The sequence below is a fragment of the Anopheles coluzzii genome, chromosome 3, assembly GCF_943734685.1.
Source record: "Anopheles coluzzii chromosome 3, AcolN3, whole genome shotgun sequence".
Lineage (NCBI taxonomy): Eukaryota > Metazoa > Arthropoda > Insecta > Diptera > Culicidae > Anopheles > Anopheles coluzzii.
In genome coordinates, this window is record NC_064671.1 from 34,970,283 (window position 1) to 34,990,371 (window position 20,089).

Here is a 20,089-nt window from a genome sequence, read left to right on the forward strand (position 1 = left end):
AATGAGATGGCGAAATCGTGGAAAACTCCACCCAGTCATCCCTGGACGGCGGCGGGGGTACACACACACCCTTTTTCTTGCGCTCACGGGTGACAATAACAGTCCAACCAAAGGCTGGGTGGGCGGCTTGCCTTTTTAAAGCAAACAAAGATTGCCGCACTTTGTGTGGACACTTTCAGGTTGGTCAGTTTCCCCGGGTTTTTGCCTGCGTCATTTCAAACGAGCGCGGAACTGTCAGGAAGAAAGTCGTAGTCATTGCCCGCAGCACGCCATTAGTAGAGGACCGAATCAACAAATCTAAATCGAAAAAAAACTCCCTTTCCTCGCCTTTCTTCAATGCTTTGGAATGTTGGCGGGAAATTTATCTACCTCACCGCCCAGCGCCAGCATGATCTTGACCGATCTTTGCTGTGTTGAATTAAATCTCTGCGACGTCAACGTTAAGTCAACAGAGTGCGGCAAGCGCATTAAGAAGAGCGATCCTCTTTCTTCATGGTTATGTTGCTTCTATGTTGTTTCTATTTCGGATTCTTTGCCAAGCAGCGGAGAATAAATATTTCAACGCTTTCGATTTCATCGCGATCGTGTCGCGATCGCAGCATTTTTCACACTCGATCGTGCGTGGCCGCTCACACTGTAAAATACTTATACTTAGCACACAGTCACACAAGAACATCACATAATAGGCGGTTTGTTCCCTTCAAATCCGCTTTTTCGTGATGCCCAACTGTACTGCCCTTGTACTTTTATGCTAATTTTTATTAAATAAAAAGTGAAACGAAATGAATGGAATTCATCCAGCACTCTTCTGCAAAATTGCAACCCTTTGCCGTTGCCGCACCTTTTGATCACGCCTTTGATGATGATGCTGATGCACGAGTACCGTTTGTGGAATATTAATTACCATATGCTGCCAGTGCGTAGCACTACAGACACAAGGTGGGCGATGGTACTGTTTTGGTGGCTTTTTGCATATTAATTAGCCAGACTGGTTGGCGCGACAGCTTGGATGACAGAAAGAAGTGTTGTTAGAGTGTAAGAACGATTCTTTGAAAAAAAAAACAGACCTTTGCATTATTATTTTCTAGCAACACTGACCCTCTTTCAAGTGGCCGACGCTGTGTGTCTTTTTTAGTTGTAATCGTTCTAATCAAGTAGCTCCATTATCACCTAAACTCCCAACGTGGCATCATGATGGGTGGGCGCGAATAGAGTACAACCAGTAGAGGCACAGAGTGATAAGAATCTTTGCATCGGTCAGCAAAGTTAACCTTCACCTCGCACTGGACGAGTGTCATTTGACCAGCGGACAGTACCGCAAAGCGATGTCACTCATCTGTGGCCACGCAATGACTCACACACACACACACACACAAATTGTAGTTCCACGAACACGAGCAGGCGTGTATTAAGCTCCATTAAAAATAAAACCTGTGAGGGTGGGCACACGATGATTACACTCATCGCAAATGCATTAAAGTGGCCCGCAACACGACGGTGTATGTCCCTTTTACCCTATATCACCGCCACTCCGCCTGGTCCACTAGCTCTCTGCGCACCACTTACAGCTCATTTAACACGGAATAAAATGAATCTCATCAAAATCGATTGTGAGCCACCACCAATCACCCACCGAGGGTCGCCTGGGAGTGACGGGAGACGGAACCCATTACTCACATGGAACAGACTCGCCAACGACAATGTATGTTTGGCTGGACGAACCAGCAGAGCCTTATATACCTTCCCGTATCGCAAGTACACCCAACAGCATTGAGATTGATGTCTTTCCGGACACGTTTTATAAATTCCCTTTTTTCTCTCTCCTGTAGCTGAAAAGTGAATTTCATTTCAAACTCACCAACGGTTCGGTTGAGTGGTTTGATTCATTATATTGAAATAAAAAAAAAACTAGGTACGCAATCAGGCGTACGGCGACGGGGTAAGCCACACAAATAGGAGATTAAATGTATAGAAATGCTAAGCGAAGTAGCAACACCTTCGGGTCGGTACACCATTTTTAACCATTTTATCACGCCATTTTGTACATTATCAAATCACACTATTATGGCATCGAGCCGGGCACCGGTAGCCGGAGGGTGCAAAAAAACACTTTCAATCAGACGCTTGATTGTAGCCATTGATTGTGTGTGTGTGGGTAATAATGAGTTGAGCAATAAAATATTGGAATGGATTAGTTTTGAAGCACGTTTAAGTTCGAGTTTGGTGCAATAAAAAAAGGAAGCGCTTAATATAAAATTTCCATTTATAATCACACACTAACGCTGTTCGTTAGTAGTAGTAGTATTGCGTAGTTCCGGTAGAGGGAGTGCGTGCAAGTGTAGTAGTGAGTCTACATGCACAGAGTCAAGAAAAGACACTCTTGATACACCATCATCATTTCTATAGGTCTCAAGAATAATATTATCCTTGCTTTTATGAAGACTTGATACCATTCCGAGCATAATTACGTCAACCCTTAAACTTATCGATTAGACCACCGAGCCACTCTTCCAAAGGCAGGTTAAAAGGGCTATAAATATGATTCATCCCACGCTAAAAAAAATCTTCATTTGCCTCCCCTTTTAGCGATACGGAATGTACACTCTAACTGCCTCATAAAATAAAATTGCCATAAATGTGTACTGCATATCTCTCTTCTGCCACTAATCCCCTCTATCTTTATCTGTCTCTCTAAAATCCTCAATTAATTTTCTAATCACCTTAAGAAGACACATTCGGCCTGGCAACCTTTCCATCATATCAAAATCCAACAGAGAGGTGGTAGTGAAATTGCTAGAAAGCTGTTTTGACTGGGAGGTTTCTTTCACCGCTCAATAGTGATTGTCGCGTTTCGATTACCCTACCGCGAGAAGCTCATATGCATTGGGAGGGAAAGGTGCAACAACAAAAAAAAGTCTCCCCCGTCAACACACTACCTTCACCATATCGGATCCAATAATCATTGGGTAGGTAGCATGAAACCGAACCTAACCGCCCGCCCGCGCACATCTTCCTACCCGCGTCCGATTATTAAATGCTTTCGTGAACAAATGCGCCACCGACTGATAATCTAATAAAAGTACAGCGACTGTTCCTTCTTCTTCTTCTGCAAGCATTTTCATAGACTGTGTGTGTGCGCCGATCGCAAGATGTCTTATTAGTGTCTTCACTTCTCACTCTATTAACATTTCGAATAATTTCTACTGTTCGCACCACCGGCACATAGACAGCAGGGAAAGGGAACCGAACTGTAGGAAGATGAGACTGTCGAAGCGGTAATTTATTATCACATCGTTGCCGTGGAACGTCTCTACCGCACGGAACGCGAAGTGTGAAAGCGATCACACCGATCACGGTTCCAGTTGGCTGGGTCGATCGATCGATTCCGCATGCCGCGCAAACTCGTAAGAGCAGCATAGCAATGGATCGGGATGGAAAATTGGAAAGAAAATCGTCGTAGCAACATAAAAATAGCATTAAAAAAACAAGCTCCAGTTTAAAGACTACAAGCGTCAACTAACAAGCGGATCACACACAACCAACCAGTCCCTTCGCACCATAAACTTTGATTGCTTTGTGCCACACTTTGTCGCGCGCGCGCGCGGTCAAATAAAATGTAGAGTAAATAAAATGCAACCACGGGACCTAAACGTCTGGCAGAGAAGTAGCAGCTCGTTACCCGCAAAACGGAAAACAAGCGGTTCTTTTTAGCATGTTGCGGTGCGATCGGAGAGCAGATCCTAAACACAAAGCGGGTCGCGCGCGGTACGGAAGAAAAACAGAAATAAACGGTGTCTTTTCTGCAGCCACTGCTTCCTTCCCTGGCACTAATTCGTCTGATGATGGCGGTCCGCTCCGGATCTCGGACCTCGATGTGTTCCCGTTGGCATTAGGTCAGTTTAACGGTTAACCACTGGACTCCACACAGCTCTCCCAGCCTCTCACGTACATGGGGAGTGGAGGGCCCATCGTTACACATTCTGCCGATCTGTCTGGTGTGCCGTTGAACTACATGAGCCAATACGCTTGGGAGCTGTTCCGTGATCGATTTTGTTGTTGTTTTGGTAACACAGAAACACACAAAACCACGACGACAACAACCACGACGAAGACGATCGTAAACAAGAACACTTCAGGGCTTGTTGGTTTGGTTGGAAGCAAAAAGGTTTAACTGCTAATCCGCGCACCGATCATCAACAAACCAAAAAATTGATTACCCTCAAACCTCGGGCCTGTGATCTGATCACGACGCTTGATGCTCGTAAATTACGGCCCTGCTCAGCGTGTATGAACAGTTCGTTCCGTTCTTTTCCCGAGGGCAGCAGCTTCCGCAAACACCGTATCTCTTCTCTTCTCTACTGGGCAAGCCAATGGGAAAGGCATTAGTGTGGCAGCGCGCCATGAGTTTACGAGCTGACGGGTACTGCTGGGGCGGCTTTCACCAAAACCCTGCGCAGTGGTACGCTAAAATTACCGCGAAAGTACCCGGTTCGATTTGCCGATTTACCGTTTTCCCCGCTGCGGATGCTGTATCCATGCTGCACTCTCGCGAGGGGGCAGGCGAAGAAGATTAGCGGTGAAGATTTCTATCTGGCAAAAGGGTAGTGTGCTCTTTCAGTCTCCCACTGAGCAGTACTGTGGCATCAGTACTGTGAAGAGGCGAACAAAAGCCTTTCCCTACTTGAGATGGAATAATATCCATCCATCAGCGAGAGGAAAAACTGACTTACCGGTGGCTTATGATCGACATAATGCTTTCTTTTGCGCTGGCAAGAAGCATTACGGGCTTGTTGTTGTTGGAAACTGTACATCATGATCATTTCTCATGCTGTCGATCTGTTGCAAAAGTCTTCCGTTCTTGTGGATGGGAAAGATCCTTAGCTAAATGAGCACTTAATCGATCAGTAGAAATGATTCCACGCTTGTTGCCCTAGAGATCATGCACATCATCGCTATGATCTTTATAGCTAACTTCCATAAAAAAGCATCTACTGTACAGTTAGAGACTGCGATTTTAACACAGAAAGACGACCTGAAAGCGCCGTCCACACATGCAGTTCGTTTATTTCCCATTGGGAACGCATTTTACGATTAGCACCCTGGTCGGTAATCGTGATAAGCTCGTTAGTTAAATAATCTTTACTACTACTGGAACCTCCTTTGCTTACCACATTACGCGAAGAAATGGGGCCACCACACACACACACTCACACTCGAAATTGCTTTTCCACCCATTGGTAATTGGGAAATTTAACACACTTCAAACGCCGCTCGGAACCTCCATCACCACCACACAATAAACAAAGTTCCGCATTGCTTTTAAATGGTGCGATCGTGCGCTCGAAGGGAGCGAAGAGGGTTCGACCGCGGTACACACAACAACAACAAAAAACCCCGCACATGTTACATCTAGCTACTGTTACGGGTAGTTTCGACCATTAAGGGTTGAGATGGTTGAGCCGTTTGGGTGTTACGCCTTACCGAAAGGTACGCACAGACGTGTGGTTTCCGATCACGTCGATGGCATTCACCTCCGCCATTTATATATTTCATTGTGAATCAATATATATACATGCCCCTGCCCCGGAACACGACAACTACACTAGGCAATGCGCAGTTATAATGTAAATACGCAGACAACACGACACGAACACGACGCCACAAAGCGAACATGCGCGTGCAACATGCGCAACGGGATGTCTGCGCGCTATTTGAGGTTTTGTTGCTATTTAATGTCTAGGATTTTGGTGTTAATAATAAAACAATTGAATTACTTCATCCTCACTGGAGGTGTGAGAGGGGGGAGTGGATAATGTGCCTAGTCGAGGGCGGGTTCTTGTGCCTACGCTTTCCCCCGAAAGCGTCCTCGTCTAATGATAGTTATTCTTCCCCAAAGACCATAATTTTAGTAACTCCAAGCACCAGCGCGTGATTGACACGAAATCTGCGCTCTCGCGCTTCTATGGGGGGTTTTGTGCGTTTGGAATGACGATGACTTTTATGTGTGGCCTATGTGTGTGTGTGTTTGTGTATGTGGCTAAAGTTTATGATGATTACTACGCGAGGAATAAGCAATTGAGGGCGAACGCGACTATAACCAACTTGACGTATTCGGGAAAAAACTGCTCCAAGAAGTTACGTCTATAGATCCAGCATTGAAGAACAAACGGCTTGATTCATCGCTTGGGGTATATACCATGGTCTTTGCAGCAGTAAATGTGTCAAACGTACAAGTCCCTCATTTGTTCCAGCAAGTCGCCATTAATGCTCTCCTTGCATCCCAAACTCACACACCAAACAACACCCACACGTTTACCACGGACTTATGCTCCAAAGTGTGGCGCCTGCTGACTGTGAGGTCCACAGCCATCAAACGCCACAACCATTCCGGGAGTCGTCGTGGGCTTTGCCGTCTGAACATATTGAGAGGAGATTGGGGATTGAAATAGAAGAACAGACACATAACAACCTTTCTTGGCCATCTTAGCGGGGTCTAAAGCTGCTCAATTTGTCGCCTCCAGCAGCAGCAGCAGCAGCAGCAGCAACGTTTACACAATTGCATCTTCTGCGGGCGGTGTGGGTCCTAAACGGTGCCCAAGATTTTGGATAAATCTTTTAACCTTCCTCTTTAATTCACTCCCCACAACAAATAAAAATCGTGCGCGATGTTCTCTATTGAGACTGTGCGAGCGAAAGCAGCCTCTAGATTTCGCTTTTAATGGCGCCCAATTATGGTAAAATTGCTCGATTTACAGCCTTCAACTTTGTGTGGACCACGCTGACGACGATGACGACACTGACGCCGTTGCTGTGTAAGCGGAGATGTCTCGACGGACCGCGCTCTGTGCGTCGTGCAGCGCATAAATCATGCAGAACGCGGGAACCGCGGGGGCAAATTGGAGGGAATGAATGTTGCCCACTCAAATCTAAAACAATCCACACCGGCCACATTGTTTTCTGCGTGCTCTTCGCGTGCCCGAGAGGACAATATGGCTCCTCCACAACCTGCCCCCTCGAACGAGATCCAATTATTGGCAATGACTCTTTTGACTTCCTCCTTATTTTCTGCCCTCAATGTCCCCAGGAGAACGAGAGATAGAAAGGAGCGCATGGGGACGATCCTTCTATCTGGTCGGTGTTCATGATATTTCGCGCGCGCACACACGTCCTGATGTCGCCAATATATCACTCGTTTCGTTGCACCGTCATCCTTTGCTTCTTCCTGTTTGAGGAGGGCCATCTGTTGCATATATCGTTTGCCATATCGTGATCGCGGGGCGTGGAGCAGCGTAACATAAAATTTATATTCATATTATTTTATTACGACGCCCAATATGCTTAATTTTAGGCCTCCAGGGCGGAGGCCAATGCACACACACACACACACGATCGTTGACGATGATGATGATGATGGTGGTGATGGTCGGGGGCTCTGTGATTTGTTCGAATTGATACTTCTGGCGCTGTAACCGAGCGAGCAACGAGTGAGCTTTTTTCTTGACATGTTCTTGGGGCTTGTTTCTTGCGTTTACTTGCACCATGAAACTTCACTTCATCGTTTATGCACATTTGCCCTTCGGCTGCTCCAATACCGCGAAGCGAAGGGAGAAATATGGACACAAAGTGGTGGTAGTGTGGTGGCGTATTGAGTTTTGCTGCATGAAATTCAACCCACCCGGCCGGGGCGTGCGCGGGCCCGGATCGGTCATCGTCACTTCAACATGACGCTGTGTGTGTGTGGGTACACCCTTGGCTTGAAAGTGCAATGAGATGAAAATGGCAAATATGCGAACGGAGATCGCTGTATTTAAATCATTGTATCAGCTTGCAATTCAGCGCATTTCCAGTGGCAGCGGACCGGAAAACGCGCCCACACAGTCACACAGAGGCAGCGCACCAGTAGCATACAATTAAGCATTGTTACAAACATCAAGCCGTGTGCTACGTACGTGCACATTTTTCCGCCCTCTCTGTCTCTCGCTGTTGTAAAGCGAATTCTACATGCACACACACAAAAAACCGAGCAGAGGAGGTGATGACGTGAGGCAAAAGTTTAACAACACAACAAACGCCCGCTTAAACGCAAGAAGCCCCCGGGGGGCAGGGGAATTAATCGCTGGGCGCGCGCTGGGTGGAGTTGGGCGGGCGAATAGAAACAGATCTATGCGACCCATCCACCTCTATCTCTGCAGCGACGTTTTACACGTGTTTGTGATTGCCCGGTACGCACACTGTCGCACGTCGCAGTACAAATTAATAGGCAGCCCTCGAGTCCGGAATGCCGACACGCCGGAACGAGTTACCCTTACCCATTAGCTTCTGTTGCCCCCCATGACAGGGAAGGGTTGGAGTTGTTGTACGCGTTCTACCACCAAACACACCCAAACACAGTGTGGTAGAATATTTTGCTTACGCTTTTACAGCTGGACAGGGTGGGAAAAAAAGGTTTCGCAGCTACAACTCTCTTACAGTGGAACACGTATAAAGTGTGTGTGTTAGGTCGCATGATCGCGAAGTAACCAACAACAACAACAACAACAACAGGGTTGTTTCACAGTTGTTTAGCATGCACGCAGTTGTGTTGGTGCGGTTGTGTTAGTAGGCGAGCGCGATCGACAACAAGGCGCAAGAAAGACGAACGCGCGCTCGCAAGCACATTTGCATTCGCGCAACGCGACAACGAGCCTCAGGAATGTGTGTATGGCTTTGTACTTCATGAGATAACTTCATGTGTAAATATTGCAATCCCCCCCCCCCCCCCCCCCAAGCACTGCTTCTAACAGGGCTGTGACGCTGGTCAATATCACGCCCCGGGATTGGAACGCTGGAACTGGCTGTGGAAACAAATACGTTCGATTGATTTCTAACAAAGCACCGAAGCATATACCGATGGGAGCGCATCGGGGTAGTACAGATTGCAAAAGAAACATTTGCGCTTATGCTTCTAGCGGCCCCTCCTCGATTGATTGTCCCGACGGATAACAATTACGTTCCCGGGGCGAAGCAATGGCCATAAAAATATAATCCATAAACAAGCAAACAGACCTCTCTCATGGCCACTTCCCAATGTGTCGCTCGCCCTCCGTATCGGATGTCTTGCTCGAATGTAGCTTCTTCTACTTTTGCTTTGGTCTTCCGTTTTTACCACACCCCGGGTATAAAAATGACAAGGATTAGTTTTTCCCCCTTGTGGGATATGCTCTCTTGTCCAGCTGTTTCCAACGTCCTGGAGGCACAGACAGACGCAGAAGAGAGAGAGACAGAAAAAAAACATATGGTTGTATGTTGTAAAGAGCCTCAAAGCCTGAGCGTACATACAAATCAAACATCGTAAAAATGCCACCGCCCGCCCGCTTTCCTGAAGGACCAAAAACGCACACACACTCAGTCGCCGGGCTGACAAGATCCCAAGGATAATGGCGCCTAGGGAACGGCGCACTAACGGGAATAAGCCGAGATTGGGAAGAACTAGCCTAGGTGAAAAGAATGTTTCTGCATCGGGCACACCAAGCACTGGCCTCGGCGTAACTGGATAAGAAATCAAGAACAAGGCGGATTTGGTGTGCGGCCCATTCATCCAATGCCAGAAGCGAAAGGGCAAAAGCTCTCTCTCCATGGTACTACGAAACGGGGAAAGGATGGTTCCATATAAAGAGTTAATCTTATGCCATCATCGCCATCATCATACGGCCAAGGAAGCTTCGTAGCTGCTTTTTTTGTCTGATTCAGGCTCCATTGGCAAGCTCTTTTGCACGAGCCTTTTGCAGCGCGGGGCAGCGTGCCAAATCCGTCGGTGTTTGCCGGGACGAATGTAGGCTAAACGTCATTTCCATTTTTGGACCAGGGGGTTCGGTAAAGCCTGCGGGCGAGACCTCGCTGGCCTCGACACTGCGAAAGAAGGATGGTGGGAGAGCGAGAGGACGGCCAGACACACAGGCCCAGCACTCGGAGAGTTCATGAAATTGAAAGACCGAAACCATGCCCACAAAACACACCGAGAGATGACATTTGTTACTACGCAAGCAGCAGCAACAAGATCAGGGGCTTAGAAATAAAGATTCCTTTTTTTACGAGAAGTGGCAGTGGCAGAGCTTTGTGAGGTGAGTAGAACAGGGGCATACAGCAAGCGAACAACCTTTTGTGCCTACCCAAACCCACGAGTGATCTACGCCTTTACAAGACGAGACGAGCACACAAACACACCAGCGAGCGCAAACGGTTCCTCGCACACTCGGTGACGCAGTCACGATCTGCGCTGATCCGAGAGAGGCGTGCGCAACCGGTTTTTTTGTCGCTCCGTGTCCGCATTTGCCTGGTTCGGTGTACACACTGTGCACGTTGACATTTTGGCGCTGCCGACGTGTTCGTTTGAGAGCCTAACGTACGCCGACCCAGCTACGAGACTCCGACAAGGTTAGAACAAACTTCGTCTTCTGTCTCGCAGGGGCAGAAATTCGACACTCTTTCAACCAGATCTGCGCTGTTGGGGGAAAGAAGCCTGAGCAGAAGATTCAATTACCACTCCCAAAAAAAAAAAACAACAACCACCTGATCACAAGTTCCATAGCAGAGGTTTCCCTTGATGGCCAGACGATCGCTCGGATCGCTCAGATCGCTCATTATGCTGCGGTTGCGGATGCGGATGAGGCTTTGACACAGATACTGTGTGCGCTAGCGGCGCAGAGGAAACCACAAAGCGCAAGAGTCGATTGATACACAAGAGGAACTCTAGAGCCCTCCAAAAACTAAAAAAAAAAACTGGAAGGAAGTGAAAGCCTGAAACTGGTATTGCACAGCGAGGCTTTAGTGTGTCACATACCGGCAGAGATACTACACACACAAAAGGGCATCAATCAGATGTGCACGGTTGTGTGGGGAGCATCATCATACCCCCCCGTGCTTTTGGGTGGAATGTATCTCTCGGATATGTCTTTGGATGGTGGGGACACACACAGCACAACACAATTGGACACATTTTCCGTTACTTTTCGTTGACCCAATTTGCATGGCCCGGAAGTGGCGGTGTGGATAATGTCCCAGTTTGAACTGAGCCGAAGCAGTTTCCTTTTCGACAGCAGTTTAGATAACCACACATAGAAAGCACCGCATTAAGATATGCTGGAAACTTTTCATCGCCCTCATTTCCCAACCGTTGACAAACCAATTAGGTGAAGCTTTGCGGGCGCTAGAACGAAACATCTAACACGCGGCTCGTGAGAAATTGGACAAAGTTCTAGCAGCTGGCAGAGTTTCTGTTGGGGGGAAAGTTCAAATTATGAGCGGAACAAAGTATAAAAAAGGAGCACTTTTGTACTCTGTCCCTCATCCAGATAATTTCGTACGGTCTGGTGAGTTTTTTGTTTTGTTTTTCAGGACGGTGGGGGAGAAGTCACTACCGGAAGGAATACCCCCGTCAGTTCCAGGCAGGTGTGAGAGATACATTGCCACACGCTGTTGTCCCCCGGCGGATGTGTGGAAATATTTGTCCTTCTTTCTCCTCTGCTCTGCTGCCTGTTCCGCTGGCTATGTTTTTTCTACCCTCTTCAGTTCATAATGCTGTGCAAACAAAGATACCGGGGCCGCAACATGGATATGAAGAACAAGCCGCCAGACAGACAGGCAAGCGGTAGTAGGGAAACATCTGCCCACCACCATCGTATCGTGTCATGTGGCACACCGGAATATGCGGACACTTGGCACTTGGGTGCGGGAGGAGCAGGTCATCACTGCCGGCAGAGGATGGTGATGGGAAAAGACAGCAAACAAAAATGAAATAAAACACAAAACTAGGGAACAAGCTGAAAGTTCTTCCCATGCGTGCTGCTCCTTCTCGCGTCGTCTGCTTAGTTCCCACACTTTTCGTGTCCGTCCGTGCGCTTCCTGGAAGCTTAATTTTATGGAGCGCAAGTTTGGGCATTTAACGCCTCGGCTATCAGGATCTTTGCTGTGTAATCTTGGTTGACGCCAGCAAGGTTTGTTTTCGGTGTTTGAAACGGACGGTAGGCACAAATTAGCATCAGCCAGAGAGGGTAGCGGGCTGTCCGCATGGCCTGAAAAAGGCATTATCGCGCTCAAAACCTTCCGGATAAGCCGGTTGCCGTTTTAGGAAGAGCTTAAAATGCCTCCTTTTATTCTGTTTTCGTTAGACGAACAAGCAAAAATTGTTGAGGCAGTGCTCATTTCTCTCTTTCTTATCGGTTTGTCGACTCAAGCCGGGGGGTTTTTTGTTGGCACACTTCCGTCATCGCGCGAATGAGAAGTCTCCCCCTTTGGCTAGTGTCCACGAGAGCTTGGGGACGGCTGAAAAACTCAAGGTAGGGAAGGTTTGAGAGCAAATTAAACGAAAATTTGCTAAAAATCATCGGCTCGTCAACGACCGTACGTCGTGTGCGACGCGACGTCGAACATCATCAGCTTCAGTGTTGGGCGAATTTTTTGGCACGCGTCAGAGTTTGAGATTTATGAAAAATGAAGAAACACTCGTTCCGCTTTTAAAGTCCACACGACGACGAGGTCGCGTGCCCCCCTGCGCGCGCCCTGTCTTCTTAATGGTGTGGACCAGGAGGCGCATCATCTTCATCCTCGAGTTCGTCATTAGGCGAGTTAATTGCGTGTACGATGCGCACAGCGATTAACGCACACTTGCGGGGTGCACGAATCAAGTAAGTAAAAAAGCTGGCAAACACAACACATTCCCCCCTAAACGGTGAAGAAAGTCCTTCGTTCGTTGCTGAACAGCCTTACCTCGATTCGTCCACCGGGATGATGATGGTGATGGTGCAGCTGGTTGTTGTTGCCATTGGCCGCACTGTTGTTGCCGGTCGCACTTATGCTGCTTGTTATGTTATTGCCATTGTTGTTGGCATTGTTGTTGTTGTTGTTGTTATTGCTGCTGCTGCTAGTCATGGAGCTTCGGCTCCCGGGCAGATCGCGCCACCGTAGCACCCCCATCACAGCCTGTCGCACCCAACGGCGCTCGCCGCCCTCACTTTGGAAGGCCACCGTGTTTTCGATCGGGGGGCGCGTGGTGTAGCGCGTGTTTTTGTTTCTTGGGTTGGGCTCTGCACTTCTAGATGCGTCCCCGTTTTACGCACATTGGGTCGAGCAATCAAAATGCTTTTTGATCTCCTTTTTTTTCTTGAATAGATCACTTCAAAGCTCGATTAAAAATTGCACTTGAAAATTGGAAGTCGTGATCTAAATAAAAAACTAAATTGATCTCGCGCAAAGGTTACAGCGTGAGTATGCGTTGAGGGGGTTTTTTCACTCTCTTTTTCACTTTTAAGCACTTTTAAGAACACACCTTGGGAACTACAGCCAGCTCTCTCAAGCCTCAATTTCCTGAAGGTGGTGGCGTTACTACCCTCTCCCATTCACTGCGACGAAGGCGAAGGTTCAATCAACACCACTGGACATATTTGAATTCGTCTCAAAGACTTTACCACACCAAATTCAAACACACAAAAAGCACACTTTTAGAGCACGAAAAAAAAAACACCTAAAAAAGCATATAGAGGAGAGGGAGGAATGGAATCAATTTCGATGTAATTACGCATTCATTGCCATCGAGATTGGGCTGTGTTGGGTGTCTTTGCGTGTGTGCGTTTGGGTTCTTTCAACATTCAAATGCGCTCTCAAACACTTAACCTCAAACGTAATGCCAATCGAGACGCAACAGCAACGACCACAACAGCAAAAAAACGCACCGGAAGGTCAACGTTAAGAGGGTTTTGAAGTTGTTACACCAGAAAACAATTGCCGAATCTCACATTTACACTAGATTGCTCACCCACACAGACACAATTCAGTTCTAACACTCTGAACAATGAGAGCACATAGAAGAAAAAAGACTATGCTTCCCCAGGCATTCTCCAATCAGTCAGTCTCGTGTTGTCTCGCGTTTGTCCATTAAGCGAACATCTATGTACAGAGCCCGAGGAGCAGTGGAAGGTTTGTGGAGGACCATCCAGGATTCCAGTGCAGCAGCAGCGGACGGGCGGAGGCAAATCGAACGATGACTCATCGCCCAGGCTCAGGTCGGAATCCTGCAGGGGTTTTCTCTCCCCCTCCGGCGAAGCAATCCATCGCAACCCAACGTATGCCGCCCCCGGGGGCAAAGAAGGGAGAAGGATCAACCCACCGAAGTCTGTACAGAGGGAGTTCGCTTTCCCTTTCGGCATCGAAACAGGGGTGTGTGTGCGTTTGTGTCTGTTTATAAGGAGACTTTTGCTTTCGCTGCAAAAACTGCTCTGTTTGCTGGTAAATGTTTGCCCGTGCGAAATGCACGTTGACTCTTGCGCCAATGTAAACCTGACTTTCACACTGTTTTCGGAGGGAGCCGCCGGTCGTGCGCGATGGGTGTGTGTGATTTGCTGGCTGGCTCGAATCATATACGCCCCGGTTGTGCCCCTGACTGCCTGATAAGCAGCGCCAACAAACGCCAACATGAAGTCATTCGGAGGAGGGCAAAACAAAACGCGCGACACTTTCACTCAAGACGCACGTGTTTTAATGTGCTCCTCATCAATTAATCACTGTATTAAATGTGTTGCGCACAGTTTGCAAGATATGTTGTGTTGTTAAAAGCTAATTTTCGCTGGACATTCGTCCAAAATTTCGCCAACAACTTCACGGAAAGACAAAAAAAAACTCCTCTCAAAGCTTTCCCAACAAATTAATGTCTATCCTTTTGATGGAATTTCGGCCAACCAACACAGTGGACGGAATGGCTTCACCGCGAGAAACACACATATGACCGGCACACCGGGACCGGTTGACACACTGACCACATCGTCAACATCATTGTTCGGCATCATTATCTTCCCTAACGACAAATATTAATCACTGGTCCACTTTTTCCACTGGTCTACCTCTTTCAAGCCAACAAACACAAAAGACCGCATCCATTAGGGAAGCGGTTGGTTTCGGGCGCAACAAATGACTCTCTGCAGCTTTGTAACAGGACAGGTGAACACAACAGGTTGGAGGTTGGAGCTGTGGCGCAGGCAGAAAAAAGGTCGTGATCTTGGACGTTGAAAAAGCGTTCAGAGCAAAGAAGTTGCCGCCGAAGAAGAAAAAAGCAAACGTGCCTCAACCCCCCAAAAAGCCCCACTTGACGGACAATCACTTTCAATTACACTTTCTTCTCGGGCGTTTGTCTCCGCTGGCTGACTGCTGACCAGGCCAGTCGCCCGGGCGCACACACAAACTCGTCAACTTTACGCACGCAAAAGTGCCGTTCGCTTCCAGACGAACGATGGACACGTTTTTAAACCTTTATGTGTGGCTCGTGGTTCTCATTAGCCACGCCAACATGTTGCAGAGTTGTTGTTGTTGTTGGTCTCTTCACAACCCGGCCGCAGCAAACTGTTGTTTAATTTTCAGCTGTTTTGCTGTAGCGGGGGGGTTGGATTATTGCGGATGCTGTATTAGACGCAAGACAAACTTGAGACACACATACAGACACACACACCGAAAAAAACGTGTTCTACCAACATCACACAAACACACACAGGGCACACCAACAGCCACGAATATTATTTGCACCACGTTTTTTTCTGAGCGCCGCCCCACACACGTTTGTGTGGCAGCGACAAACAGAGTAAAACAAAAATACATACCACAAGATCACAAGGAGGCAAGGCAATGCAAGCAAGGGAAGAAGTGCGGCTAAAGGGTGGTTGCACTATCTCAACTCGCGACTGATCGCCTACCCTTGTTTGCTACTGCTGCTGCTGCGCTTTGCATGAACGCGTAAAAATAACACACTGGGACAATGCACGCACGGCACGCACGGCACGCAACGCAACCGAGAGACACACACCACAAGACGCACACGTTTTTTTGTGTGTTGCCTTTTGCTTTTGCTCGGTCGATCGCCAACACGACGATGGGACGCGCAAAACGGTTAGAAACACACGCGCGAAGCACGTCCGCACGCTTTAGGGGATGAAAGAGAATTGAGCAGCAGAGAGTTATGGTGCTGGCGCTGTTGCTGCTGCTGCTGCTGCTCGTGAGCTGGCCCTATCGCCTGTGTTAGGCTCATGGTACGCGCGATGGCACAGTGGGCGAATGTGTGCACATTGTGTGGAAAAGATTGTTTTTTGTGATAAGGGTCTAGTTTTTGGATTGCATTTTCATTTGTAGAATAGGTTGTAAATGTAGAATTAATAGAAAAAATTCATAAACACTAGAGAAATATTAAACACATTGTTGTGACATTTTAAACATTTTTTTATTCAAACAAACACATCTAGACAGTAATTAGAAAGAATGTCAACATGACAAAATGTATTTTTTGGATTGAAATGATATAATACAAATGAAATAATCCACATAACAACAAATCCATCGCATGTAAAGCTAAAAGTATAACAAAAGAGAATAAAACCTTCACAAATATAATTTGAAATTTATCATCAAATCGGTTGAATCCTCAAAAAATATTTAAAACTTTTTATTTTAGGAATTAAGGCTCAAAAGACTCTTAAATGATGTTTATATTTATTAATACCAGTTTACTGCTAGTCTACTCCTTTTAGCAAAATGTTTCAATTTAAACTATTTTAATGTCATAGTTATCAATGGCCGGTCTGGTGGTACAGTCGTCAACTCTAACGACTTAAAAACATGCCTGTCATGGGTTCAAGCCCCAAATAGACCATGTCCTCATATGTAGGACTGACTATCCTGCTATGATACCAATAAGTCACTGAAAGCCGGGCTCACTAGTGGTATAGGCAGGCCTGGACCGACAGCGGTTGTTGTGCCAACGAAGAAAAAGAAGTTATCAATTTTCAGTTTCCAATGTTATGATAAATCAAGTTTAAATTAATGTTTACGAACTGTTTTTCAACAGCTGTCATATTTTTTCTGACAGTTGTGCTATTAAGTAACACCTTGCGATCGTTTAATAACATTACATTACATTACTGTTTACATTGAAAAATGACTTGAAGTATAGGGCAATGTACGTTTCGATGTTTTGCAGTATTGTATGGAAGATTACTTATACTTTTATCAATTGTACTAATAATTAAAATATTAAAAACAATAATTCAAACTAAAAATCCTAAATAAAAGTTATCGAAAGTTGTAGTTAATTATTTTACATGTATGGTAATGTTTTTTTTTTATTTTTATGACAGAGAAGTTTCTTACAACTTATATAATTTATTTTTTAGAATTCATACTATATTTTAATTTTTATTAATTTATCTTATTACAAAAATTACAACCTATCTAAACTTATTCTTCTGCTAATTGTATTTAAAAGTATCACAAAACTGACATACTATAATATATAATCCTAGTCCATAGTGCATTCGACCATGCTCACCGAATCAACTCTCCGGTTTCCTCTCGCTAAACCCTTTTCCACTCTCACACAACAAAACGGTTTGAGAGAGCAGGGAACTGAAGTATACACAGGTTCAAAATCAATTCGAATGCTTTTACAATAATTCAGCCAAAACATCCCCTTCCACCTTCAACCGGACAGTGGAGATACAAATTGGCGCAGTTCGAATTAATCCACAAACCCGGTACTTCAATGCCAAATCGTAACACTGCACAGAAACACCACCACGGAGAGCGCTCTGGTAAATAGTTAATTCTCTGCAGAGAGTTTCCACTTGTCTCTCGGGTCCACGGGTGCGGTGCGGTGAGGATGAAGCAGGCGAGCAGAAGCGTTTGTTTGTATGGATGACCGGCTTTAGCGTTAGCTAATGCACGTAGCACTGGGTGCAGCAGCAGCAGCGGCAGCCCATGCGATGCACTTTACTCTTGCACAATCTTCTCTCTTCCTTCCTCTCCCCAACAGCAACATCCTGCCGGAGGGTAATTTTCACCCCCATGACTGTGTGTTTCAAGCGCTGCCAAAGGCGCGCTGCTGCTGTCGAAAAACGCAGCGGCCGGTAAATACGCGACACGAGAGCACGACACGCGAAACGGTACCGAAACGTGTCGACAGCAATGCCAATATGTTGTGCACCTCACACTCTTTGAAGCGTTATTTTCCTTTCCTTTTCCTTTCTTTGCTGCACAACATTCCCATTCAAAACCGTTCCCGAAAAACCACTTGCTTGCTTGGGGAGGGTGGTTTTGCGCAAAGGTGTGCACTGTTCGCGCGGGAAACTTTCGTCCTGCAGTGCGTTCTTCACATACCGCCAGGCGCAAACGGAACAGAAGGAAGGAGATTAATGTTCAATTCATTCCATAAAAAAACAACCACAGCACAGATGGATGGTTTGCAATGTGAATGCATGCCCGGTCGGTTCCCTTGTCCGTCAAGGTACGCGTCTCACAGGGAACAGGCCGGAACATGTGGCCACAGCAAAGCAATCCCTCAGCCACATGATCGAAGAAGCCTTTTGCTAATGACAGCCGTATTATTTCCCTCTCCCTGCACACAAACACACACACACATGCACAACCGACACAGGCCGGATATACGTGCGGTGTGTCCGGGTCCTCGTGTGATGGCATCACACCAGTAGTAGAGTCTGAAGGCACATTGCACACTGCCGCCGGATAGGGGGCCCCGTAGGCGCGTTGTCTCGCCGGAAGAGTTTGCGGCGGAGGAGCGCACGCAGGAACGAAAGTACATAAAGTGAATGAATTATTGAAATGAAGCTCCACCGACACACACACGCGCCGAGTGGTATGCAAAATGAGGTGTAGAAAGACGTCACGTACTCGGGGAGCAGGGTGTACGCAAAAACGGCGACATATGTACACCCACCGGGATAGGAAGGCATGTGTTGTGTCGGTCGTGCGAGCGCGTCATACAGCCGACGGGATGCATCCATTTCCGGAGAAATGTGACATAGTGTGCTGGCCGCGAAAACGGGTACCCAAACCCGGCGGAAGGAATTGGGCATTGACGGCAGAGAGGGGGGTTTAGCCAAGCTTTATCTGATAACCTTATATTATTGCACACCTCTTCCTGTAGGAAACAGGATTGAGCGACTCGGTTGTGGAGGAAGGAGTACATCAAGTTGTTGGGCAACCAGAGAATGATTTAGCAACTTACCCACGGAGGTAAATTATTCAGCTTGGCAGAACTACTACTGCTAGCGTAGATAGGCTAGACGACTTCGTTCTGTAGACGACTTCCTATTACCCCCTCGCAATCCCATCCAATAACTTTGACTCACCTGCAAGAATAGAGAGAAAAAAAGACATAAAACATTAATTTAGAATTCATTCTTGTGGTACATAAAAAAAAACAGCACACAACTCAACTCAAATAAAAACCAACTTCAGGTTGAAGCTTTTGTTTAATAATTCATAGAGGCCTTTAGCGAAGCGCATAAAGGTGGTGAATGATGAATCATCGATCAGTAGTAGTAGTAGTTACCGTCAGACGGGCGGGGATTTTAAAAAAAGCGAACCGTCCAGCCCGGCCACACTCTTCGCTAATCTTTTCCTTGACTGTAACTCATGCGAATAAACGGTTCTCCGTTCTAAACACACCGCGCGCTACCCTCCAGAAAAGGAAAGACAGCTGTCAAACTGTGAGCAACAACGAAACGGTCGGAATAATGTGAAAGCAACAACGCTCACCGTGGACGCGTGCAGTAGTGTGCAGGAGTTTTTGAAACCGCGTACGCGAATCATTCATCACCAGACACTGGTGGTGGTGGAGTGTGTGTGTGTGGGGATGGCAGCAGACACAGCACACACCAAAACGTCCAAGGTGTGGTACACGGCGGCATGGCCTTACTGTGTGCCCGCAAGCGAGCTTTGAAGTGAAGCAATTCGTGATGACGTGGGGACGGGGTCCTCTCCTGGTTGACTCTTGGCGGGGTGGGGGAAGAAAATCAAATAAAAGTATAACCCCTTTTGCCAGAGAGTCGCACAGACGGCGGCTTGGTATTACAGTCTGGTGGGCGAGACATGTACGAAAGACATGTTAGAGGGATCTCTCATAGGAGTTCTGAAGTTGGGTTTCGAAAACTGTCCCATTCTTCCCAGCAGGAGACAACAACGCAATGGAGTCTGGGACACATGCTGACGCACTTCTATAGAGCATGTTGCAAAATCTCTTCCGTTAATCTAAAACTCCAAAATGACAAAGGGCAATTTT

General features: G+C 46.9%; 2 protein-coding genes across 14 annotated transcripts in view; one reads left to right on the plus strand and one right to left on the minus strand.

Moving 5' to 3' along the window:
- LOC120959480 (rap1 GTPase-activating protein 1) overlaps positions 1-20,089 on the minus strand; it is a 160,320-nt gene that overhangs the window by 25,696 nt on the left and 114,535 nt on the right. For 3 of the 13 annotated variants that reach the window (XM_040382909.2, XM_040382910.2, XM_040382904.2), the window contains exons 1-2: positions 15,621-15,974; positions 12,745-13,498 (exon numbers count right to left, since the gene is read on the minus strand). The exons of 8 other annotated variants lie outside the window; for them this stretch is intronic. In XM_040382909.2, the coding sequence (XP_040238843.2) occupies positions 12,745-12,951 (207 nt within the window). In that variant the 5' untranslated portion in view covers positions 12,952-13,498; positions 15,621-15,974. Of the gene's footprint in view, positions 1-12,744; positions 13,499-15,620; positions 15,975-20,089 lie in introns of those variants that run through there. 2 more of the 13 variants (XM_049609701.1, XM_049609703.1) reach the window with 2 other exon arrangements.
- Positions 6,835-20,089, plus strand: part of LOC120957351 (cytochrome c-2) — a 138,869-nt gene continuing 125,614 nt past the window's right edge. Inside the window, exon 1 of the mRNA XM_049609704.1 lies at positions 6,835-6,844. The gene's annotated coding sequence lies outside the window, so the exon portion shown is untranslated. The remainder of the gene's footprint in view (positions 6,845-20,089) is intronic.